General features: G+C 35.4%; 1 protein-coding gene across 1 annotated transcript in view; it reads left to right on the top strand.

Annotated features, from left to right (window-relative positions):
• LOC149797078 (uncharacterized) overlaps positions 1 to 20942 on the top strand; it is a 43262-nt gene extending 22320 nt beyond the window's left edge. The window contains exons 8-10 of the mRNA XM_089961752.1: positions 4677 to 4836; positions 9331 to 9453; positions 15065 to 20942. Of these exons, the coding sequence (XP_089817878.1) occupies positions 4677 to 4836; positions 9331 to 9453; positions 15065 to 15483 (702 nt within the window). The 3' untranslated portion in view covers positions 15484 to 20942. The remainder of the gene's footprint in view (positions 1 to 4676; positions 4837 to 9330; positions 9454 to 15064) is intronic.
• Positions 20943 to 27237: the final 6295 nt, after the last annotated feature.

Here is a 27237-nt window from a genome sequence, read left to right as displayed (position 1 = left end):
ATTCATCTTAGACCCTCCACTTAGTTCCTGGACTTCCTAACCTGTCAGAAGCTGTGAACACGGCACAGGCATTTGCTTTTGAGGCAGCTAATGATGCAGTAGAACCCTTGCTTCAGTCACTGTCCTGGAAAAGAAAGCAAGGGGAGTATAACAGTCATAATGATGTCATCACGGAAAAAGATATTACTGGTGATGATCAGTGCACACTATTAGTAAACCTTGCAACTTCATTAATCAAGCCAGTTCATGATGAATGGATAATTGCAGCTCATGTGATAATGAGTGAAAGATCAGACCTAATTATAAATGGTTTTGAGAAAGCTGGACTTGTTTAGTTCAGCAATTTGGGGATTATTTACCTGAGAAGCATTTGCGAGTACCATGAGACTTGGTTGACATTATGTTGATCAGCGGCTTTGTCCAAAAATCTGTGAAGTGTGAGCTTTAATACTCTGCTGTAATTACTGCTTCATTAATAATAGTGTTTCAAGAAATAGTTATAGTATTTTACAGGATTGTTGTTGTTTTGGATTAAAAATGCATGGATAAAATGAAATGTGCTTTCAGAAGGATTTAAATGTTTCAACAACAGTTGTACTTGAATGAAGGATTGATTTGAATAAGTATTAAATTTAAGTTTCATATACTGTTATTTTGTATTATTTTTTCTTTCATGTTCAGTATTACTACTGTTTGAATACCTTATGTTTTTTCTCTATTTTCTCTCTATCCTCATTTACCTCACATACTGATTTAAGGGAGTTAGTGTACAGTTACAGCTGTTGGATACCTTATTGAAACAATATAAAATCACTTATAATTCTTGTTTCAAAAGGTTAAAATAAAAATCAAAACAAACACATGTAAAAGCTAATATTTAATTACCAGATTACATTATTGACCTTGATTTATCAAATACTAGTAGCTGTGTTAATCTCTAGAAATGAAACACTTTAAGAAAATGGGGGGGGGGTCATCATCCTATGTGCCATATTTTTCATTGGGGATTTAAATTTGTGGTTCAGGGCAACAGCGAAAACCATGAAAATTGGTCCCCCACGAAAACTGATGACACTACAGTATTTAGCCCCCATTTCATCAAACCTGATTTCAAGACTGGTAGGTGTTAATTGGCCATGGAATTCTAATCCACTTGTAACATAGTGGATAGAAAGGTATAACCAGACCCTGTATCTGAGTGTGATTGGATTATCTTGTATCAGGTACTGATTGATTGCATGCATGTATGATGGAGGAATAATTGGTTTGTGTTGAGTTGATCTTGATAAACCATTCTTGGTGTTAAACTTTAATTTCCCATTTAGCATCTCATTTGCTTTTTTAAATTCATGGTGGGGGCGTGTTCTGTAACAGTAATGGTTGAACAGTCACATTCAATCTGAATTTAGTGATTAATATCAGCCCTGACATTTTTTTAAAAGAGTTTTTTCTGGTCTTCTTCAACTTGGGATCTAAGGAGCTTCCTCATTCTTATTAAAGGGACCATGTGGGTTGCTTCAGTTTAAAACATGGCTAGCTTTTGGGCCTAATCTGCAGACTCAACTGACTTCAGTTTAAAACATGGCTAGCTTTTGGGCCAAATCTGCAGACTCAACTGACTTCAGTTTAAAACATGGCTAGCTCTTGGGCCTAATCTGTAGACTCAGCTGTCTTCAGTTTAAAACATGGCAAGCTTTTGGGCCTAATCTGTGGACTCAGCTGTCTTCAGTTTAAAACATGGCAAGCTTTTGGGCCTAATCTGTAGACTCAGCTGTCTTCAGTTTAAAACATGGCAAGCTTTTGGGCCTAATCTGTAGACTCAGCTGTCTTCAGTTTAAAACATGGCTAGCTTTTGGGCCAAATCTGCAGACTCAACTGACTTCAGTTTAAAACATGGCTAGCTTTTGGGCCAAATCTGCAGACTCAACTGACTTCAGTTTAAAACATGGCAAGCTTTTGGGCCTAATCTGTAGACTCAGCTGTCTTCAGTTTAAAACATGGCTAGCTTTTGGGCCTAATATGTAGACTCAGCTGTCTTCAGTTTAAAACATGGCTAGCTTTTGGGCCTAATCTGCAGACTCAACTGACTTCAGTTTAAAACATGGCTAGCTCTTGGGCCTAATCTGCAGACTCAACTGACTTCAGTTTAAAACATGGCTAGCTTTTGGGCCTAATCTGCAGGCTCAACTGACTTCAGTTTAAAACATGGCTAGCTTTTGGGCCTAATCTGCAGACTCAACTGACTTCAGTTTAAAACATGGCTAGCTCTTGGGCCTAATCTGCAGACTCAACTGACTTCAGTTTAAAACATGGCTAGCTCTTGGGCCTAATCTGCAGACTCAACTGACTTCAGTTTAAAACATGGCTAGCTTTTGGGCCTAATCTGTAGACTCAGCTGTCTTCAGTTTAAAACATGGCAAGCTTTTGGGCCTAATCTGCAGACTCAGCTGTCTTCAGTTTAAAACATGGCAAGCTCTTGGGCCTAATCTGTAGACTCAGCTGTCTTTAGTTTAAAACATGGCAAGCTTTTGGGCCTAATCTGCAGACTCAACTGACTTCAGTTTAAAACATGGCTAGCTTTTGGGCCTAATCTGTAGACTCAGCTGTCTTCAGTTTAAAACATGGCAAGCTTTTGGGCCTAATCTGTAGACTCAGCTGTCTTCAGTTTAAAACATGGCAAGCTTTTGGGCCTAATCTGCAGACTCAACTGACTTCAGTTTAAAACATGGCTAGCTTTTGGGCCTAATCTGCAGACTCAACTGACTTCAGTTTAAAACATGGCTAGCTTTTGGGCCTAATCTGCAGACTCAACTGACTTCAGTTTAAAACATGGCTAGCTTTTGGGCCTAATCTGCAGACTCAACTGACTTCAGTTTAAAACATGGCTAGCTTTTGGGCCTAATCTGCAGACTCAACTGACTGTTTTCTTCTATTTGCACCATGCTAAAATTCATATTCTTTTCAGCTTAGTAGTAACTATTTTAAAAGTATTGTAAATATCTAGATATTTGTGCAAAATTATTCATGCAGTTTCTCTTTCCATAAAATCTTTTTTTTCATTGCAGAGTAAGTAGTCACATTTTTATCAAAAATGGCAATAATAATTTAAAATGAAAAGTTTGTTTTCTTTTAAATCTACAAATAAACAATATATTGCCTTTTCATAATATATGCTTTACAAAAATGATAATTAAGTATCAAACCATATCATTTAAGCTTTGATCAGTGAACAGCCCAGGATACTGTTAATTTTTTATTGTAATTCATTTTTTTGGATTAATTAATGAATAATTATTTTTTTGGGATTAATTAATGAATAAATGGAAGAATCAATCTACCTGTGAAAGTGTTGTAGCCCCACTGAGTGTTTTTCTTGGTAGATATTGAGTACGGTTGCTTAGAGATGCTTAAAAGATGTTCATATTTAAGTAATTTGAAGCATTTTGGTCTGTGGTTATCCTGTTGTTCAACTGGGAACCGAAATGCTGTTGGCTCATTCAGACTGCTTGACTGTTCAATTTTTGATACTTCTTCCACTTCAAAAGTCTCATTCAGACTGCTTGACTGTTCAGTTTGTGATACTTCTTCCATTTCAAAAGTCTCATTCAGACTGCTTGACTGTTCAATTTTTGATACTTCTTCCACTTCAAAAGTCTCATTCAGACTGCTTGACTGTTCAGTTTGTGATACTTCTTCCATTTCAAAAGGCTCGTTCAGACTGCTTGACTGTTCAGTTTGTGATACTTCTTCCACTTCAAAAGGCTCATTCAGACTGCTTGACTGTTCAGTTTGTGATACTTCTTCCACTTCAAAAGGCTCATTCAGACTGCTTGACTGTTCAGTTTGTGATACTTCTTCCACTTCAAAAGTCTCATTCAGACTGCTTGACTGTTCAGTTTGTGATACTTCTTCCACTTCAAAAGTCTCATTCAGACTGCTTCACAGTTCAGTTTGTGATACTTCTTCCACTTCAGAAGGCTAATCAGATATGGATGGCTCAAATGTTTAAATATCTTCATGAAGAAATCTATCTGATTAGGCAGAATTAGCAAAAATTCTCCACCAGATTCTGACATTTTGGATACTGCGCTTGGATAACTATAATATCGATGACCTCTGACCTTGACTTAGCCCACTTGCAACATTTTTATTCAGATTTTGTTTAAAAAAGTTTTGATGAAGAATTGTTTTCTCTCAAAAGATCAGAAAGATTTGTTGCTTTAGTCTTTCAAATTCAATTTATTCAATTGTTTCCAAAAATATTGTACAATTTTACTTTTGCCTCGAGGTTTACATCATGTCTGCCTTCACTGGCAGTGTTTACATTTTGCTTTAAATGCAAGGTGACCTGATGACATAACATTCTGACCAATTTAAGTCTTAGTTACTTTTACAGGCTAATGCTGTTGCAGTGATTGAGATATGTTACGATTTGTCAATTCAAGCATTGTTGAAATACTTCATGCATGAAACAGATTAGTTACTTTCAGCTACCTTTAATGATGCTTACCTGAAAATTCACTCAGCTACAGACACATATATCATTTGTGATGCTGAGCAGAACAAACTGTAGACCTGTTTGACATCAGAAAGTTTTGCTTCAAAATTGTGCCCTATGACAAGACCCATGTAACTAGTACCTTATTACCATATCCATTTTCCCTTTTTCCTCCCAGGACCCTGAAGCTCAATATTCCTTGGGTTTGTGTTATGAGGAGGGTTGGGGTGTGGAACCAGATGAGTGTAAGGCAGCCCAACTGTATTCTCAGGCAGCCCAGAGTGGCCATGATGGAGCTATGTACAACCTGGGCATCTTCCAGCGGTATGGACTGGGAGGTAATCAACACTGTCAGATCAGTCTGTTACTACCTGTTTAGTGTGACATGTCATGCAGAGTATCATAAATAGATCTTAAAAGTGTCCCGGCTAGGTTAAAATATAGGAAAGGACAGGATGCGAATCTTATACAATGGATACAGTATGTGCATTTCCTGTAAAAGGCACTCTATTTTGCATCAGTATGCAGATATTATAAATATATACCCTGTAGTGTTCATTTTTAAGTCAGTGATATTGCAACATTTAATTTAATTATCATATTTTGACTTTGGGAAATAATTGTGGAACATTTTGTACGCTTGGTGTTGTTGCTAATAAATGTGTATTTTTTTTTATCTCACCTGGCTGTCAGTCTAGTTTACTTATGCTATTATCACATGTCTCTTGTCCATTGTCCATCAACATTTCCTTGTTACCATTCAGTAGGCTATGTTTTTAATCCGATTTTGATCAGACTTGTAATATCATTTTATATAATCTGTATCTCAGATGTTTAGATATGAGTGAGATCTATAAATATTAGTGAGATCCTACATCTCATTGGCAGAGACTGTTACCACTCAGGGAGCAATATTTCTGATCTGATTTTGGCAATACATGGAATATTAATGAGGTCATTTTGCGTCTGATTGTCTAAGATTGTTATAATTCTGGAGCCATATTCTGAACAGACTTAGAATACAGGCTTATACCACCAAGCTCTTAAATGGGTTCAGTAGTGAGCAAGAGTCATAATTATTAATGAGGTGATCTTGCTGATTAGCTTAGCTTGTTACCGTTCAGGAGGCTGTATTTTTTTTAATTAGATTTTGTTAAAACCTGGAATATAGGTTTTTATGATCAATATCTCACACAAGTTAAGTAATGAGCAAAATCCACACAGATTAATGATGTGATCTTGAATCTATTTGGCTAAAGTTGCAACACTGCTAGTAACTGTTTTTGATCTGATTTCTATAGGAACTCAACAGTCTGATAACAAAACACATTGTAGATCTTTCTGTAAATCATAGACCCATGGCCATGAAACCTTCAACATTGCAATGCAGGATGTTGCCTAATACATTAATTTCCCATGACTGCTCAAACTGCATACAGGTAGACCTAGTCAATCAAACATGCCATTTAGCATCCAGCATGTTATCCAGTCAAGTTGTCTCCAGCTAGATTTAATACATAGTTGTAGAAGTGTCCTGCTTCCATCAACAACTGGTATTTTCAACTTTAAAAAAAACAAACTAAAAGCAAATTTCAGCTGCCTGGCTTGAAGGCTTTGAAACATTTGCAAATGATGCTAATGTGCCATCAAATATGGCCACCATTACAAGTGCTATCAGATATGGCCACCATTACAAGTGCCATCAAATATGGCCACCATTACAAGAAAACAACAGAAAAACTTTTAAACAATGTCATTAAAAAAATTGTTAAACAAAAAATGGACTACATTTTCTGGATAGCATCAGGGCATGCAGTACAAAGTTTATTGTAACATGAGGAAGCAGGGTTGGGACTGGAGCTATCAAAGATGATGACATATTTCATGAGTTGTATCTTTATAATGTAATTGAATGCTGAATGAATCTGACTTCATATATGTGTTCATCAAGTCCAACAGTGGATTTAACAGAATGATGCACACAGAGTTCAACAATGCATATACAATTTTTATATCATTCCTATATGGAACTAATCACAACATGTAACTTCACTGAGTAATCAAACCAGAATTAACATATGGAAGTCGTAAACAAATGTGATTGATATGTAGATCTATCACCATGGATGATCATTGTTTAGAATTTATACAACAGTATGAACAGCATATGGATTATCGACAGGTACAATGTGTAATTGATTTTCACCAATAGTGATATTGAATTATATGGATTAAAAAATGGAACTTAATGATATGTATCTCATGGGGTCTGGTCAGTAGTCACATTGTACTTCTGGTTCCACAGTTCTCGTCAGATGTGCAAGGAGCAACCATGACAGTTATTCAACTCTCCATGAAACAGCTCTATAGCTGAAGATTGCCTCCATAAAGTGGACAGCTTCCTGACAAAGATCATCTGTATTCTGATAACATGTCAAGAATTTACTCTATAAGTACCATGGTTATTGTCAAATACATGGCCAGGAACTTAATCAGGTTTCTCACCACAGGCACTTTTGTATGTGCAGCAGCAGGTGAACCAGACTAGGTGGGGCCTCGAGTGGCCGAGTGGTCTAAAGCGCTTTCCGTTACGGATCATTGCCATCTCACCTCTGTCTGTGTGGGTTCGAGTCTCGGATTCAGCCAATGTGGGTATGTGAGAAAGCTTGCCAGTAGCTTCTCGTGTGTAGGTGGTTCTTTCCGGGATTTTCCCGGGTTCTTCCTCCACCATTAATACTGGCTGCCATGTATAGTCTATCGTGTGCTGAAAAATGGCGTTAAACCCTACAACAACAACAACCAGACTAGGTATTTTGAAATACCCATGGCTAAACGTGAACCACCCTTGGTTAGGGCTGTATGTGGCAACAAAACCTGAGTACATTTTCATTCATATATAATGCATTGACATTACATACACACTATTCTGGAACATTCATGCGAATGATGCTAATTTAATATCAAATATGGCAACAGTTACTATAAATAGAAAAGTGTTTATATAGATTTTTTTTATTATAAATGACTTCTCACAAACTATGCAACAGAATTTTACCAAATTAGAGATCACCTGGAATGAGTGGCTTTCAGGTTTGTACAAACAGTGCCAATCTACAATCAGTTATGGCTGCCATTACTAAATAGAAAACCTTCAGATTTTTAATATCCACTCAACAGAATCTGATAAAATTTGAGTGAAAGCGTTATAGCATGAAGGGTCTTAAGGTTTGTACAAAATGATTCCAATCTTGCGTCAAATATGGTTGACATTGCTATAAAAAAAAATTGAAGAGCCTTTAAAAGAGTTCTAAGAAAACAATGCACAGCCATAACAGAATTTGACCAAATTTGAAAAAAAGTGGCCTGCCATGAAGGTCTGTCAGATTTGTGCAAATAATACAGATCTACAATCAAAGGACATCAGATGTGACAACCTTTATTAAAACAAAAAAAAACTTTAAACAAATTTTCAAAAAACTTCTGAAAAAAAGTTTACCTAATTAAAAAGATATCATTCTGGTCTTCAGATATGGTCACTGTTAGTTATAACAGAAAAACCTTACTTTAAAAACTGACCGACAGATTTTAACCAAAATTGGACACCAAGTATCCATGCATGATGGTTTCCAGATTTATGCAAATCATGAACGGGCATCAGTTGGAGCCACCACTACTAAACATACAAGAAAGAAAAACAACATTAATCAAATACATAAATTTGCTAAACATAATTAGACCAAATTGGACAGAAAGAATGCTGGCATAACTGCTTTAAGGCTTTACAGTATTGGACAGCTATTAGTATGGCTGATGACTGGCTTTAACAGAAAGCATTTCTCATAAATGTCTTTGATAATTGGACAGCTATGAGTATGGCTGATGACTGGCTTTAACAGAAAGCATTTCTCATAAATGTCTTTGATAATTGGACAGCTATGAGTATGGCTGATGACTAGCTTTAACAGAAAGCATTTCTCATAAATGTCTTTGCATAGTTGGACAGCTATGAGTATGGATGATGACTGGCTTTAACAGAAACCATGGCATAAAGGCCTTTCAGAATTGGACATATATTAGTATGGATGATGACTGGCTTTAACAGAAAACATATGGCATAAAGGCCTTTCAGAATTGGACATATATTAGTATGGATGATGACTGGCTTTAACAGAAAACATATGGCATAAAGGCCTTTCAGAATTGGACATATATTAGTATGGATGATGACTGGCTTTAACAGAAAACATATGGCATAAAGGCCTTTCAGAATTGGACAGCTATGAGTATGGATGATGACTGGCCTTAACAGAAACCATGGCATAAAGGCCTTTCAGAATTGGACAGCTATGAGTATGGATAATGACTGGCTTTAACATAAACCATGGCATAAAGGCGTTTCAGAATTGGACAGCTATGAGTATAGATGATGACTGGTTTTAACAGAAAACATATGGCATAAAAACCTTTCAAAATTGGACAAATCATGCTGATATGCTTTCAAGTGTGGATGAAGATACCCAAAGCAGAGAAACCTTAAAAAATATTTTTTATAACATACAGTATGTAATGAACAGCATTGAAAACTATTTCTGTAGAAAGCATAAGATTTCATGGTCAACTGTTCTTGCATAAGGCTGTTAGGCAAATATCAGTCAGATAAGCAACAATTTATCCACTTGTGTCTGTTGTTTTTCATGTTTCAGTCATTAAAATTGTGCCTCACTCTTTCATTATCATCTCATTTCTCATATTTTACTTAAGCTTGTTTCTTATATCTTGAACTCATTAAAGTGCAGTGAATAATGAAAGAAAACATTTTGCACATAATGCAGGTTTGCCAGAAGATCTCGTTTCTGCTAAGGAGCTGTTTAAAAAAGCAGCAGCAGCTGAAAATGAGAGTGCCAAGCTTCAGTTGCAGGAACTTGAGGCCATGGAAGCAATCAAGGAGTGGAAAGGTATGTATGGTAATTTGTATTTTATTAAATTGCTTCTACAATGTTGGGGAGAGTTACTATACTACTCCCAGTGTCAGTATTCATACATATGTTACTCTCACTGTGCATTTCAGCCATTCTTTCTTCCTAGGCTGTAGGCATTAGTTTGAAGTGGGTGTCATAGCACCTACACCTTCAGGGGACAAGGGCCTTAGGTTGCTGAATTTGTACATGTACATGGGTTGTATATTTTTCATTAAGTCTTTGCATTTAGCTCAATCTTTATGCATCCAGTGTACATACAGTTAAGCCTGATATGAAATTTGATGAGGCGATGCATCTCAATGAATGCTAAACTCATTAAAAAATAGGTCACTGTGACCTATTTATCCACTTAATCTCTTTTGTTAAATTTATTTATTTCTCAAGCTCAGTTGATGCTAGAATGATCAAACTAGATGATTTTATGCATCTATGTTAGTACCACACTCTTAGAAGAAAATGTTACTGTGAGTTACATCTCATATTTTCTGGTGTGCAGGACATGCATCCAGATTAGTGTGTGTTAGATCCTACCATCAGATCAACCAAGATATGTACCATGTCCTTGGACAAGGCATTTTGCTTCAACCAGTTGGCCTGGCTCTAAATAATCTATGTGTGTTTACTGTGCTATCCAGCACCAAAGTATCTTGATGAGTACTATACCCTCATTAAAAGTATGTCTCTGTGACCTGTATTACATGTTCACTTTTATTAATTTTGTGTTCTGAATTTATTTTTCAAGCACTGTTCATGTAAAAATAATCAAACTTGATTAACACATCATAACAACGAAAGGTCAGTGTGGGTGGCATTTCACAATGTTACTAATTTAGTTTTGATGTTCAGCCCATTACAACATAGGGCATACGGTTATAATTGAAATAATAAAACTTGACTAGATGCATCATGTTGATATTTACCCTGGTCAAAAGTAGGTCACAATGACCCATATATTTCACTGAACTGACTTTTGTTATAATACTGATCATGCAAGAATTATTAAAATGGATGATTGGATACATCAGTATCAGACCACACCAGTTCATAAAAAGTCATTATGAGCTTTATTTCACATTTTGTTGGCTTAAGTTTTTGCAGTTAGACAACAATATTTTGCAAAATGTACATACCATCCTACCAAGAATGTTAAAGCTTCTCTGAGTGGATGCTAGTTTAACGCCATGTTTCAGCACACTTTAGGCTATAAGTGGCACCCAGTATGATTTGTGGAGTAAGAACCCAGGAAAACCCCAGTAACAACCACTGACCCACTGGAAGCAACTTAGTCTTTCTCACGTGACCATATTAGCTGAACCCATGACTCGAACCACATAGAGTTAAGATGGCAGTGATCGGTAAAGGCAAGCACTTTAGACCACTTGGCCACCCGGGGGCCCCCATCTTGATGGGCACTACTCCCTCTTTGCAGAGTGAGTCATTGTGGCCCATATTTACCTTTACTGATTAGGTTTTAAGTTTTGTTTCATTTTCATTTCTCACACCTTGCAACTAATAGGTGTAGGATAGGCTTGATGCACACTCCTGCATGTTGTAAAATGTAGCTGATGGATGCAAGAGGCTGTGTGGCTAGCTTGGGATAAACTGGTTACCTGATTATTTACAGACAGTGTGGAGTTTTACAATAATGGGATAGGGAGAATTTTGGAAAATAGACCAACTGATTGTGACAGGTGCAATTGGAAAAGATTGATGGATTTTGTTCATTTTCATATTAAAAACTTTCACTGAGCAGTTTGGACATTTATTAATTGGTTGGCACATCTGTCACAGGTTCAAGAAAAAGAAATGTGTCTTAGTTTAGTTGTACCACTTTTGGTGCATTAAATCTCATTTCTTGCAGTACTTCGTGTATATTTTGCACAAATCCTGCAATGGCATGCCCTGTCTAAAACACTATCCTTACAACCAGTGGTTGCAGTGTCATAAGTTTTGATGTTTATTTACATCAGCTAAATATTTTTGTTTAATTTGTTAGCACATTTTCATCCTAGTATGCACAGAAATACGTTTTTGACCAGTGCAGTTGGCAGTAGGAATAAATAAGTTCATTTAATTCTAAACTTTTCACGTTTATGACAATACATTGTTGTGTAGTTTTAATTGTTTTTTTTTTGTTGTGTGGCTTTGTTGACTTTTTTTCTCAATGATTATTGTTATGTATGTCTGTATTTTGTACATCATTGTTGTTTAATTGAAAGATTACTAATTCTTGCCTTAACATCTGTTGTGTTCAGTTTTTATTTTGGGTGGATTTATGTGTTCAAATTATTATTTACTGGAATTACAAAGTGCTCAATAATATTCTTGGAGTTATAGTGATTTCAATCAGTAATTATGGATTATATTATTGTAATACATCAAAATACTGTTATCACATCACCATATTTCTGGCCATTGGCACATTAGCACATTTGAGACTTCACACAGATCATCACATTATTTGAACTTATTGGGAACACCACTTGAACTTCATACATTTGAACTTGTGATAGAATCTTTAGGACTCTTTTGGATTTAATTCACAATGCAGTAAGTTATTTTAAATGTTCACTTTGTATTCCAGGGAAATAAATTATTTCTTGAATTTTACATAACATTTTGGTTTTCACTCCTTTCTGTTACTTTTTTAAGACCGTAACGGAAAATTGGGGGCTCTCATCTGAGGTAATGAATTTATCTCAAACATTTCAGAATATTTTACTTTCGAAATTTAAATTCACCTTGCCAGGTTGCCAGACAATATGATTTTTCTGAGGTGAAGGCTTCTTTAAGAAAGCAAGAAATACAAAAGAAAAGTGAATTTCAATTTAGATTAAAAGAATTAGAATGGGCAAGTGGTAAACCCACCCACCCTTTATGCACAAGTTTAGTTTTTGATGTTACCAGAAATATTAGGTTAGTAACCCCTTTTAAGAAAACAAAGTAGATAAATATTTTCCTCATTTTGAAAAATGTGCTGAAAATTTGTAATGGCCAAGAGAGCATTGGGCAAAGTGTACCTATGGGCAAAGTGTACCTATTGGCAAAGCTCGTGAAGTCTGCACTTCACTGTCAGCATAACAAAGTGCTGATTATGATATGGTTAAGTAATGTATCTTAAAGGGTTATGAGTTGGTACCTGAGGCATATAGGCAAAGGTTGATGAATTTGCAAGAGAAAGAACAATTATTTCATAAGTGAAACTCGGCCAAGAAGGTTGATCAAGACTAATAACCTCTGATAACTTGAATTAACTGTAGATTTCAAGAATTGCATCCACGGTGACATTAAAACCTGCCATGATGAGCTAAAGGTGGAAACTGCTGCTTGTACAGCTGACCATTATTCCTTGACTCACAAAGTTTCATTTGTCAGTAAGTCTTTTTCTCAGCAATGTTTTTTGGGTAAAATGCCATCTCATTTTCACATGAGCATTTCCAAATCTTAAACTTTCAGGAATTAAGTTTCTGATAAAACTGATCAGAAATCCTTATCTCTTTGTATGTGCACCTGTTGCAAGAAAGAAAGGGCATGTTATAACAGATTGACAAAATTAAGCAACAGAATAAAGTCAGAGTTATTCCAATGCTTTTATTTCTGAGGTCAAGGTCAGTCACATATTGAAAGCAAACAAACCTCAATGATCTTATTATGGAGAATTACGAACCATTCATGTTATAAAAGTTCTTTGTCTCTTATTTGTGATTCTGCCAAGTCTATCCCAATTAAAATTTTAAAGGACACAGGAGCTTCTCGGTTTTTTTTTATTATCAGGTACTTTGCCTTTTTCTGAGAAGTCTTCTTTAATGAAAGTGTTCTTATTCAGGGAATAGAGTGCAGCTTTGTTAATGTTCCTCTCCTTTGTGTAAATTTGTTATCAGACTTAGTCTCAGGACTTGTGACAGTCAGAACAGTGAGTTCTTTACCGTTCAGGGGAGGGGGGGTAGTGGCCAAATGGTCTAAAGCACTCACTGTTATGGATCATTGCCATCTCACCTCTGTCTGCGTGGGTTCTAGTCTCAGGTTCAGCCAATGTGGGTATGTGAGAAAGCTGACCAGCAGCTTCTCGTGTGTTGGTGGTACTTTCTGGGTTTTCCTGGGTTCTTTCTCCACCATTCGTAATGGCTGCCATGTATAGCCTATCTTGTGCTGAAAAATGGTGTTAAACCCAACAACAATGATAACAACAACCATTCAAAGGTATTCATTTATTACTAGGCAATGACCTAGCTGGAGAGGAAGTTGTGATTAATCCACTTGTAACTGACAAGCTTTGTTTTGATCAGAAAGTCTATCCTATTGAAAATAAAATCCCTGATTTATACCTAGCTTTTGCAATTACTAGAGCTATAGCTAAAAAAAAGTGTTCTTGATAATGATGATCAGGAAAGTATTCCTTTAGCTGACACATTTATTGGTCAAGCTTTGATGAGGTTACAACCACTCATTGTCAAGCAGGAACAAGAGCTTGAAATCAGGCCTCTATGGGTGGAGAGTGATTATAGCTTCTGATGCAGATTTTAAGAACAATAAAAAAATTACAAAGGAAAACAAATTTGTTTTTATCAACTCATTATTGTATCTCTACTTTAATATAATAGACAAGAATGTTCTCTATTGTCTAGCTTTCATTAATGGGAAACATGCCAAAGAGTACAATTTTCCAGCATTGGCACTAATGTCAGCAGTGTGCTAAGGTTTAGGTCAAAGTATCTTTCATTATTATCTTCACATGCAGGACCTGGCCATCCTGTTTATTATTGTTTTGTTTGTATGTTCCTGTCAAAGGGGCCATCATTTTGCTGTCAAGATCACTTTAGTTTGAATTGTATTTTCTGCATGATAATGTTGATAATGGCTGCTTGAGACTACTAAAATCTTTAGAAGCAAGCTATGTAATCATTGGTTATCATTTGGTTGTATGACTGTCATAGCTCTTTTTAGATGGACGTTGTCCATTTGTCACATATATATTGCACTGAGAAAAAATAGTGAAACAGAAATAAAGCATTATTTATATAGTTTGAATTTATCCATATTTAGAATTTGGCTTGACAGTAATTGGCAAATGGGCAGTTTCAGTAGAATATGCTTGGGACCCAGGGAATGAAGCCACTTTTAATGTGGAAAAGTCACATATGTATACTGTTTAGAATTTTGTATCATTTTCTTATTAACTCGTGGAGAAGATTAGAGTAACCTTAAGTGTTGTTTTTTATTAAGTGCCTTCTCTGTGTGCCAGGTCAGTTTAAATGTAAGAACCCTAAACTGTATCATCTGCACAATGTCGACTTCAAATAATTGCCTGATTAACTTTTGATTTATACCATAATTACAGTGCCAGTTTTGTCCTTTTTAACTCCCTGAGAAATGAGAGCAGAAATGATCAGATGATAATACACTTTGTGTGCAGTTTATCAGTAAGTACACTTGCCTGTGTTGGAAAGACAGGTTTTTCTTTATCTCCGTAAGTCAAAGATGTTAATGATAAAGCTTGGTTCTTTTGGGTCAGCTATTTTTGTCACTTGCATGTATATAACGTTTTTGCCATGAGAATTTCCACATGTCCAATCTTAATGTATTGTAGAACTGAATGAAAGCAAACAGCCACCTCCCAAGGACAGACTGACAAGACCAGGCCATTTGCTCAGAATTAATTCCTCCTTCTCATCACCAAATCTAACAGAATATGTAAAGAAACACATGTCACGGCTGGGGTTTTCTACTGCTGAAGATCTTAACTCCATGCAGCAAATGTCTTCCAAGCCAGAGAACATAATGGAAGTCAAATGTGACCCTTTCAGTGATAGACAAGAAAAGGTGATATTTACCCTTGGCCCTGATGAAGATGAAGTAGAAACTCAAACCCTAGGCTACCTAGAGGATCTGGCAGGTTATGAAATGAACCTACAGAGTGTGGAAGAATCCCGTGGCCTCCCTCATCATTGTTCCATGCTGCAGAGAAATTCCACTATGCCAGAACTGCAATTTTTGACTTGTTCTTAACCAAACATTGCTCATTTAGTAATAAAATTAACACTTTATTTATGTATATTAGATGTACCTAACTGTAGATAGTGTAGACCAAGAATTTAGGATACATGTGCTGGCATATGAAGGTCAATGCTGTTTAAAGATAGTACAGCTGACATTGCATTATGTAATGAGGTATTGGTTTACACTGTCCACATTGGAGTTAAAGTCATATGCAGGAAAATGATATTCTTTGGGCAAAACTAATTCTTCCAGATCCTTTAAGTGAGACACTAATTTTATAAAAATAACTGGAACCTTTTTAATCTGACCTTTGAATATTTTTCTATCCATGCTCTTTTCGTATGAAACATTTAGTCCGTTTCAGGCACCCTGTGGGGATTTAACTACAGGTATTGTGGCTGTCTGCACAGCACAGCCAATTTTGTGTTCCCCCAAGCATGGCTGGATTACTAGGGTTCCATTCTGTGTGTAATTCATGTGTTCAAAGGACACTACATACACAGTTTCTATAACCAGTATTGTCCCAGGACCATTTATATTTTTTTAATGAAAAATTCAAAGCAGTTTTTCATATAATGAGAATTGTAAATAGACAAGCATGGTTTGTAATAAGCTGAATTTGTGGCATCTGACTTTGCAAGGTCCAACATTTAAATTGAGCATATAATTTTGATTGTTTTATCCATGTCCCGGTCGTGAAAATTAAGATCAAGATTGAAATGTTTGTCGAGTTCTCATTTTGTTGATCAAGCATTATAAAGATAAAAAAGGCATTAAATAGAGACAATCTTTTTTTAATCTGTCGACATGTTATCAAGAATGTAGACTAGTGTGTTTTTGCTTTTAGAAGTGTAAACAGATTCATTTAATTGATAAACATTTATAAATGTCCTTTTGTTGAATGGTAGACATTTTGCAGTATGTCCAGAAGCTTTGTCCCCAAGTCTTTGAAAGAAATATTTGTCTTTTTTTGTTGGCTAATAATTTCCTAATTAATGTCATTTATTTTTGGTGCAATTTTTTATGCCTTGTATTGTTATCTGCAAACATTACAAGCCAAATAGGAATTATGAAAGGAACTTCTGAAATTGGAATTAAGTAGTAATATTATCCACAAAGAGAAATGCCTATTTTATATAAATGTTAATCGATTTATTTACAGTTATCATATTTTTTCATTAAGTGTACCATTTGCAAAGGTTGGATGTATTCCATACATGTGATTTATATTAATTTGATATGTACCAAGTTCCTTTTATCTTTAAGTGTATATATCAGTACTTTTTATCTAATTTTCTCTCAAGTTCCTTTCAGAGCAATACAGGCCACTGAAATATATTTGTTATTTAAAGGAAAACTGTTTGTGATAATCATTTTAAATAAATGTTAATTGCATAGGAAATTAGAGCTTTACCAGTGTTTTCCTTGTTAGTACTCTTGCAAGGGATAGTTGTTCACTTTCTTTCCACAATCTATGATTTTTTTTACATGCTTATGGTACAGCCTATTTTGTGAGCTCTTCACCTGTAAGAACAATAATTTGTACTGTGATTAAGTCCATTATAGTTAAATGAAAAGTTGTAAGTTGAAAATGTGGTTCAAAGTTTCATTAATTTTAATAAGCTTATAGGTGGTTTGAATATGACTTCATTTCATTTTAAAAAGTTCATGTCTTTGCATATCATGCAGTATTTGAAAAAATTTGAAGTTTTCGTAATATTTAGTTTGCCCTAATGAAAAGTTATACCTGGAGTAGGTTGCACAAATTAGACAACCTTTTAAACTATTTCTTTTTTCATCTCTATAAACTGAATTCATCTTCATTATTACTATATAGTTTTACATCTTTGGTTTGTGTGATTTTGAATTTCAAAGCAACTGCAGCAGTGAATGGAAGGACCAGATTTGATTTGCGATTTCACAAATATGTCCATCATGGTGACTTGTGACCCTGGCTACTTAGGCAATGAGGGACATCCACAGGTTGTCTTCCCAATTGATATTTTTAGATGGCACACAGGCAGGTAGGTCCCTTGTCCAGAATGCTTTTGATCTCACATCACGAGTTTATTGTTGTGCAGTAAGCGTTTGACATTTGAATAACAGAAGTATTCATTTGTGCTTGAAATGACTTGCGTCATGCCAAACTGTTCACAGATGGGTGGGTCTTTCCTGAAAATAAAGAATGTTGGAATGCATGGATACATGTCATATGGCGTGGCGGAGCAGGATTAAAAAAGTGGTCACCACCAAGCAAAATTTAGTAAGACTGTGACCTATTATGGTAGGTTTATTTTTTCTGCTTTAATGATAAAAAATTTTTATCATGGTATTTGCATTCTGTCATCATGAACATGAAGTAGTGACCATAAATAATAATAAGAAGAATAACATTAGCAAAAACAAACAAAAACTTTAACACATGCAATTTTGACAATAATACCTGGAATATTTGTGATAATAATAATAACAATAATAATAATAATATTATCACTACCGAAAGGATAATAGAATCACCAGAACAACAACAGTAATATTAAGAAATCGTACTCACCGTACATTTCAATATCAAAATGATGGATGTTGTTTATGCAGTGCTTGATTGTTTCAAAGGGTACAAAACATTACAAGAATGCAGTTACAAATCACCAATGCCAGTATAAAAGTGATTTTTGGTTTGTATGATATATGTATACGTAAAACCCTGCAGACCAGAAGATAAATCGACACTTGTTATTTACAACACTTTGCATACAAAAGGGCACTGAAATTCCATGATACAAGCCACACAATTGAAGAAATTGTATTCAATGACCATTGTCTAGAAAACATAAGAACACTAACGCAGAACAAGGTATTTTACTGACATACAGTCATTTGAACAAATTTAAATATCACATTCATACAGTGACTGATCAGTTTGACCATCCTTTTTAATGGAAATGTTGAAAATATAGATAACTTGCTTTTTCATTGAGGATGATAAGCATTTTTCAGAAAGTCGCCAATATATGTTGAACATAGATGTAGTAAACTGGAATCGCAAGGGACCTACTTGACTAAAACGCTGCCTTTCAACATAAGGGGGAAAAAAACATGGCCAGTGTCCCCCATCACGACATCAACTGTATCTATCAAAACAACTGATCCAAGCTGTTGATGCAGTTGTGACATACACATTATGGTGACCCTGGCTATTTATACAATTGTGACATTGTAACTGTATCCATCATGGTGACTCTTGACCCAGGTTAATGATACAGTTGTGACACCATAACTGTATCCATCAATAGTGACTCATGACCCAGGCTATTAATGTGATTGCAACACCAAACTGTATCCATTATGGCAACTCTCATAACCCAGGCTATAGACATTATTGTTTGAAACTAAATCTGCCACATCTTTAAAATGGTGCAGTGGATTTAAATAAAATGCAAATTTCTAGTCACTTAGTACATTTATTAAAGCACAAATAAAAAAAGACATTTAAAAGTTTCTCGCTTTTACAACTGTTATGGGCAGGCTTTTTTCTCATTGTCATTTTTATATTGGAATTTTTGTACCTTTATGAGGACTATACAGGGCTTTATTTCACACCATTTATTGTAATAGACAAATCACGACACGCGTATTTCATAAGCATACTGCCACTTTCAATACTCTACTTATAGAAGTAGACGTTAGAAGGAAGACATGGTTTTCGTTTTTCCTATATTATTAGTGTTTTGCATATACTTCACTTCAAAGCTACATGGCAAGGAGTATTACTAACCATCAGTAAAAGTAGGTCACAATGACATCTTTTTAAGTGACTTTTTAATCATTTATTTGTGATGGCACAAGTGATTAAATTTGAGAGTTTCCACCAAGAGCCAGTCAGAAAATGTTTAGACAGTTAAAGTTGCCTGTTATTAGTTGGTACAAAATCTGAAGCACAGAAATGGTGTAAAAAATTGTATGATCTTGAGCTGAAAATTTGTATGAAATCCATTTTGAAATTTCATATCAGCATTAGTCCCTGGTGTAACCAGCTAGTTTTCAAATTTGTTTAATACAGTCATACTATTGTATTATGCAAATAATCATCATACAGAGTTTCAGCAGTGTTTAATCAAGGCTGCTATATTTTATGAAATCAGTACCTTCTCAGCATTGACTGCCAGTTTAATTTGCAGTGGCAAGTCTGAGCCTATGGCATTTTATAGTTGGGCCTAATGTCTTGTGCACAAGCACGTATTGCGATGATTTTCCTGTAAGTGCAAAGAAATTGGTAACCACATGGCGAGCTACCAACATGGGTTTCCTGGAATTATATTTAAGAATAAAGAGAAAATCATGTGCACCTTAACTCACACTGGAAGCTTAACAATGATCTTTTCCCTTGTCACTATTGTTGTACATTTTTCTTTTGTCATATTCTTACATACCGGTACATTTCATTGGCACATAAACAGACCCTGAAAGAGATTTACAAGCCATTTTGTTTGTATTAATTCTGCATTACAGCTGTCATATTTTAATTTAGTTCCAATAATGCATTAAATGCGTCACTTGTCACTCGCCATTTCTGTTCATTCTTATTGATTTGGAATTCATTCACTATTTTAGTTGGTGTGAATTTGAAAAGAGCGTTGAATATATGATGTAAAAAATTAAAGATGTAGAGTTTTTGTCAACTAATTTTAAATGATTTTATTTAAAATTAAAATTATACAGAATACCAATGTAACAAAATTATCGCAGCAAAGAAAAATTATGAAATTATGTAAATTACTGGAGAAAAACTTGACTTGCCTTTGTGAATTTAAAAGCATTTTCTTAGTCCAGGTTACCTCTTGTCTTCTGAAACAGCGATCTCCATATTAGAGTCCATATCTGAAATTGCATGCGGTAATCGATTTTCAATAGAAAATTTATAAAATAGTAGGAATGTTAGTGCCATTTGGTGAAAAATATGGAGTTGGACAAAAAAATTTTTTAATTGTAAAGTGTATTATCCTGGATTATTGTGCAAAAGGACTTTCATCCACAGAATGGTAGTTACATCCCAAAATACAATAGATTTGACATCCATTATATTCTTTTCTGCATTTCACACTCTTAATTTTCTTAAATTGAATTCACGATTTTGTTTGCTTTCATTCTGTATTCTATTTTTCCATTTCATTAGTAAAATTAGGTATTTCAAGGTCTTAAGCTTCGAGTATGAAAGCTGGTACATGTAGTTTTCTTACAAAAGTTGTATGCATTAAATGTCATTTTTTCAACTTAATTTTATTTTTAAAAGGTCTTTTTTTTTACCCGTGGAGAGTTACATTTTTTATATAGAGGGCATGTTTGTATTAAGAAATAAACTTTAGACATGTTAAAGTATTAAGGTGAACATAGCATCCTTCATGTGGTTTTTTTATATCTTTGTTATTTGTTAGTAATGAAAACTGTCAATAAAGTGTGATACTTTTGTATATTGTACTTTGTTACTGCTTTTCTATTATTATTTTGATAATGTCTGGAATCTGCCATGGCAAAACATTCGCTACATTTTCATTTGTCCACCATGAGGCAAAGTGCATTATATTTGCCATCCATCTGTTACGAGTTTTGTTTCTGCACATCGACTTGAGTGGTCCACCATCTATAGTTACCAAACTTGGTGAATGACAAACTCTTAAGGAAACACCCTTCATTTCGTCAAGGTCACTGATTACGAGCAAAATCATTTTTGCACATTAACTCAAAGTTCACCAGCATTACTGCATTTGTTGATGGCTTTGGGTGAGTAAAACCTTATTGATTTTGGATCAAAGGTCAGGGTAACTGAAAAGAAAATTTGCGGACAACAGCAACTACATGACAGTCGGATATACAAAGTACTGTTTCATATATCAAACCATCCAAAATGGGGAATTCATTATTCAATGTGCATCATCTTAATCCAGATTTCTATATAAATACATAAACCTCTAATAAACACCCCTTTCAGTACCAGCTGTATAGAAATTTGCTAAATTCATCTCTCAAAATAATGCCGTGATTTAAATGCTCTTGGAACGTTAATTAGTGTCCTTGTATACCTCACCCGCTTCTGCGTCTATTCTAAAATTCAAGAATCATCCTAATTTCTGGAAAAAAAATCACCAAAAGAAAATGCTCATATTTTCAACCCCAACCTTTATTTCTTCATTAAATTCTTCATATATTCAGAAAATTTTCCCTTTAAACCAGAAGGGCTTACGGAATGGCCTGTTGTCTATTATATGACATCAATTCATCTCTCCATTTGCATAAGTTTATTGCTGTGCCAAAACTACCTGGAGGATCCCACATCATCGTCCCATAAAGATGGTGTTTCACTAAAAGAGTGTGTGAGCGTGATTTAGATATTTAAAGTAGCTTTAACAATTTTTTAATATATCGCTACAATGTCTACAGTGTGGCAGTTTATAGTGATGTCTTGCACTGGGGCATCATGCTGCAGACATATAGCATCATGTCCCACCCAGTCACATTATCCTTACACCAGGCCGACCAATTGCAAAACTAACCTATTAATGCTGAGCGCAAAGTGAGGCAGCTGCTAGTATCATTTTTATAAGTCTCTGGTATATCTTGGCTGGGGTTCAAACCCACGACCTCCTGCATCCGAGGCAGATGCTCTAACCACTTAAGGTACCAGAACGTTTGAAATGCGTAGCTGGTCTTGAATGAAAATGGTGCAAATCTTATGTCCAATATGGCCATCTTTTTATTGCTACTCCTCCTGAACCTAAAGTCATACTGACATTGGATTTTCACCAGAAGAATTTTGCCCAGTTGGTCCTAAATGAAAATGGAGCTGTTCGGACATCCAGTATGATCGCCATGGCGACCATCATCAAAATCTTGTCACTATTCCACAAGAATGTTATCTCAAATCATCTTGGTGTTTTCAGTAAAAGACTTCTTATTATGTTAGTTGGTCCTAAATGAAAATGGTACCAATCTATGTCTAGTAAGGTGCTATCTTGAAAATATTGTATTTGCTTCTCTTCCTGAAAGGAATGTCATATGGGAATGGGGTTTTCATCAAAGGACTTCTTATGAGGTCAAGCAGATTCTAAATGAAAATGGTGGTGCTTGGACAGCCAATGTGGTCACCTCAGTGACCATCTTGAAAATCTTACTTTTACATCTGAATGGATGGTTATGTCAACACGGGGTTTTCACTAAAAGACTTGTGATGTCTACATGGTCCTAAATGAAAACTGTGCCTTACCCGTGTTGCATCTGACTTGATAATTTGGGTACTGTTCTCTTTTGAAGTTGGAAAAATGAGTGCAAATCTGGTAAAAAGGGCATAAAAACGTAACTAAAAGTGTAAGCAGGACAAGAGTAAGTACAACAGTATATACCTTTATCCACGTGTTAAAATGCAGAAAAAAGGTTAGAGCGGATGCAAGAAGTTGCGGGTTTGAAACTCGGCTGAGTCAGTACCAGCAGTTGCCTCATTTGGCACTCCGCTAGTGTTATGACTGGCTGGCCTGGTGTCAGGATAATGTAACTGGGTGGGACATCATGCTACATATCTGCCGCATGATGCCCCAGTGCAAGATGTCACTATAAACTGTCACAATGCAGACATAGCAATATGACTGAAAAACTGTTAATAATCCAAACACACACACACAAACACACACATTTCTTACTATTTTCTTTAGCTCATATTTTACAGGTTGACTTTTTTCTTTTAACTCTTGCCAGTAAAAACCTTAACCAAGAAGCATTTCCACCATAAAATTACTGATCTGTCCATTGTTAAGTTTTGAAACATCATTGAATATTTTAACTTTGCAGTCCAAAGAAAGCACAACTGAAATGGGGAATCTCTTTAGCATATCCTGTACAGACATGCTTCTTGAAATTACAGTCAAGAATCTTGAGTTTACATACTGCTGAACAATAAACCAGTCTGACCATCATACGTTTATCATTCAAGTCAATTGACAGAACAAAACAGCGTGGATCTGCTGATGTACTGTATGAAGCTGGTCCTAAAATATAAGATGTCAACCTTGATGTGTATAATATGAGAGTCAATGTCTTAATGACATAACAATTGGTTCCTGTGTCCAGTGTTGATAGAAGAGCAATACTACAAGACCATTGACAAAAGCTCTGGTATTGGTTCCCCATGTTCTGCAGCATTCTTTTAAGTCCAAACATATAGGAAAATTTAACAAAGAATGTGCACCTTAGCAAATATCAGATGTCAATTGAAAAAGAAAATATTTCTTACAATAATCTGAGGGCTGCTCCAGTAAAACATACCCTCTGGGGGGAAGGCACTTTCAAATTCAACCAACCCACAACAGAAGCAATTTAAAAAAATTATGATCCACCATCAGATATGTTTTAGTCAAAAAACACTGCCCCCTACAGAAGCATATTGTTTTAACAATTTCTGGCTATGGATTATTGGGCAGTAGAAGCGATTTTAATATTGGGTTGGGAACAGAAGTGATTTAATCTTCTGAATTCTTAAAGATCATATAATCTACTGATTCATTACAGTCAATCTTTTGTCCTTTTGTTTGTCTGTCAGCCATGTATGTTTCTGATACTGTGAAATCACAAATTTTCATGGTGGCTTATTATTTGTAGATGTCATTGATCAGTCCCTTAATACCTACTAATTTAATATCCATGAATACAGATTTTATAATTGGGATTTCTGTTCTAATACAGAAATCATGAATTAGTATCCTTACCAAACTGTGTGTTTACTAAAGTGATCACTGTTTTGCTATTTTTCTTTGTTCTCAGGCATGCTACTTTTGATCAGAATAATAGTTAAATCTTGTATTGCTTTAAATGTGTGGTCAGATGCTATGATTCATTGTTATTATTTTTTTCAACAGATGTTTTGGTAAACTCAATACATAATTTGTAATAAAAAAACCCACTAATGCCCGTGGAAGTGATGTTGCATTATTTCTGCTTACTTTTACATTATATCATTTCTTTAAAGAACATACTTCAGTTACTAATGTCTTATTTTTATGCTTGTTTCAAGACAAATATAAAAACAAAAAAAACCAAACAAATGAAATATAACATGTCAGACATTTTTATATCATTAATTAGATTTTAGAAAATGGATGACAAGGTATTATTTTTCCCAAGAGTACTCATAAAATCAGTGTCATTGCAGTTAACTGTATTGTCAACAGCATCATCATTGATAGCCTAGCAGTAACATTCTGCACTTTCAATCCAGTTGTCACAGGTTCTATCTTCCACTTCTAGTCTTTCATGTGAGACTTATTCCTATGACCTGAGGGGCTTTCATGGCAGAGTGGTACAAGATGCTTGTCGTGTTATTACTTGCCTCCAATGTGTAAATGAGAATGTTGTCAGTTACTTGTGGAAGGTCAGTGGTTCTACATAAGGTGTGTTTGGGGTCTCAAAAGTACTTGGATTTTCTTCAGCAGTAAAACTGCCTGCCATATATAGTCTTCATCTGAAAATGGTGTAAAGGCCATAATGATCTACCAAAACCCGAGATCTCGTGTCAAAATGACTTCGGCTTTGGAGACAAGCATCAAATCAACGGAGGCTCCATGTGCCCAAGTGTACCAAGGTGCTTGCTTTTACATCATTTGCACATCTCACAGAGTGAGTTTTTGTCACAGATCAACAAATTTGGGTTGGTGGTCTTTCGGGGCTCTTCCTCCACCTACTATATTGTTACCCCCCACCAAAAAAAACCAGACCAAACTAAATCAACCAACTAATCCACTGTGGCAACAGCAGCAAAGGTACTAGTTCATCATTTTTACCACAGCTGTACAAGTTTATCACTTTTGACTAGTAATTTTTGTAGACCTTTGAATATCGTCAATTATGTCTTTCTGACAGTTACCAAAAAGTCATCATCAATTGGTACAGATAGATTTTTCACGGTGAGCATATGAGATGGAGAAGTCTTAAGCAATCCTGCGTCACAGGCTGCCGAAACATTTACATTTTAGCTCAATTAAAGTTTCTCTAACAATGTCCATTGTTCCAACCAGAACTGTTATAACGTATTAAAGCTATATTCACCGATATCTGTAACTGTACACCCTTTATTGTCTTCCCCTTGATGTAATTTTTTACTGAAGCTCAGAAAATAATGTTGCACACATAAGAGGTACACTTCTACTCATATTGTTTTTATTATACTTCTCCATTCCAGCCTGTTCTTATAATCTTGTCCCCCTACATACCGTTTGTCTTGTTTATGATATGTATCTAACTTTGTTACTTACTTTTCCTACTACTATACTAATTGTCTGTGAATATGCATATCAATGTGAAATGCAACGGGAAGACTAAATCCAAGATTGAAAACCTCTACATTTCTGGATGTATTCTGCTTGAATTCCATGTTTCTGCACAAAACTCAAGAATTCAGGACTAGCTGTACTGATTCAGTTCCCACTGTAAACCTGTGCAAACACCATGATATTAAAATTCAAAAACTTAAAATTTTGAGTGCTCATGATCAAATTTGTATCAGTATAGACACATCTATGACGACAGCTTTTGTGAGAGAAAAAACCGTAACAGCTGCACCATTTTCTGGACCTACACAGATTTGAAATGCGTGCTTTCAGTACTGCACCAAAGGTTCAGGTGCTGATCTCAGTAAAGAGTCTTTCAAAATTTGGGTCTGTAAAGGGATGGAAATTATGTTAATAAAACAATGTCCCTCACTTTTTTCAGTTACAAGTAGGACAATCTCTCAAAAGATTCTTTTTACTAAAATCTTACTTTCATTATCAACCAATCAGGGACAGTCGAACCCATATATACTCTACTTTATTTAACACATTAACTCCTGGAGGATTTTGTCGTTTTAGCCTGAAATTCGAGTAGGAAAAACATTTTGAAATCTATTTCTGGATAAATCGTAATAAATCAACTTCCAGTTGATTTTCCAATAACATAATGCCTAGTTGTGTTAGAAACATCATTTGTCATTGGCTCATGCATGAGCAGAAGGGTAAAAGTTGGAGTTTTTATTTATTAATTTTTGCTTAACATTATTTTCGTATCAAGACTGCTCTTTATTCCAAATGCCCATCTTATCCTACTTTTTGCAAAGGTTCATCTGTCTGTTTGCAGTTTATACCAGACTGCCTTAGAGCTGAGACCAAAAGGTCCAAAATCCGGACACAAAATCAGATTCCAACCACAGGTGAATTATGGGTGGAAAAAAATCTGGTCCAAAAAATGAGGTTTTTCCCTCTGTATTTTGTAGTGCAACAAGAACTTCCAGATTATTTGGTATCATTATAGAGCTACATCTGTCTACCTTTCTATAATACCACCCACTTTAGTGTATCTTACATGACCTTGACGCTACAGAGATCGGCAGTAGGCTACTACCTCCTGCCACATAAACTCATCACCAGGGGTTAGTGTGTTAAACTGATTTATAGTATGGTTCTTGTTCTTTCATATCTGTAGTGAGTCCTTCAATGACTCTCAATGGTTGTAAGCCTTTTTAGACCATGCTGACTGGACACACTGTAAGATAATGTTCAAGTAACAGAAATACCATGGGATAACCAGAGACGAATAAAATCAAATAGTCAAGTTATCTCCCCTGCAGAGATGCTGCCATTATTTCAGGATTTACTCTAAAAGTTTTGTGTGTGTGTGTAATCTCCAATGAGAGTGGTGGTGGGAGGAATAGCCATTGTTAAATATCTCCCTAACACTTAAATATCTGTC

The sequence above is a fragment of the Sinohyriopsis cumingii genome, chromosome 6 (assembly GCF_028554795.1).
Source record: "Sinohyriopsis cumingii isolate HCF-2022 chromosome 6, ASM2855479v2, whole genome shotgun sequence".
NCBI classification, from domain to species: domain Eukaryota; kingdom Metazoa; phylum Mollusca; class Bivalvia; order Unionida; family Unionidae; genus Sinohyriopsis; species Sinohyriopsis cumingii.
This window is presented reverse-complemented; position numbering and strand designations above follow the sequence as displayed.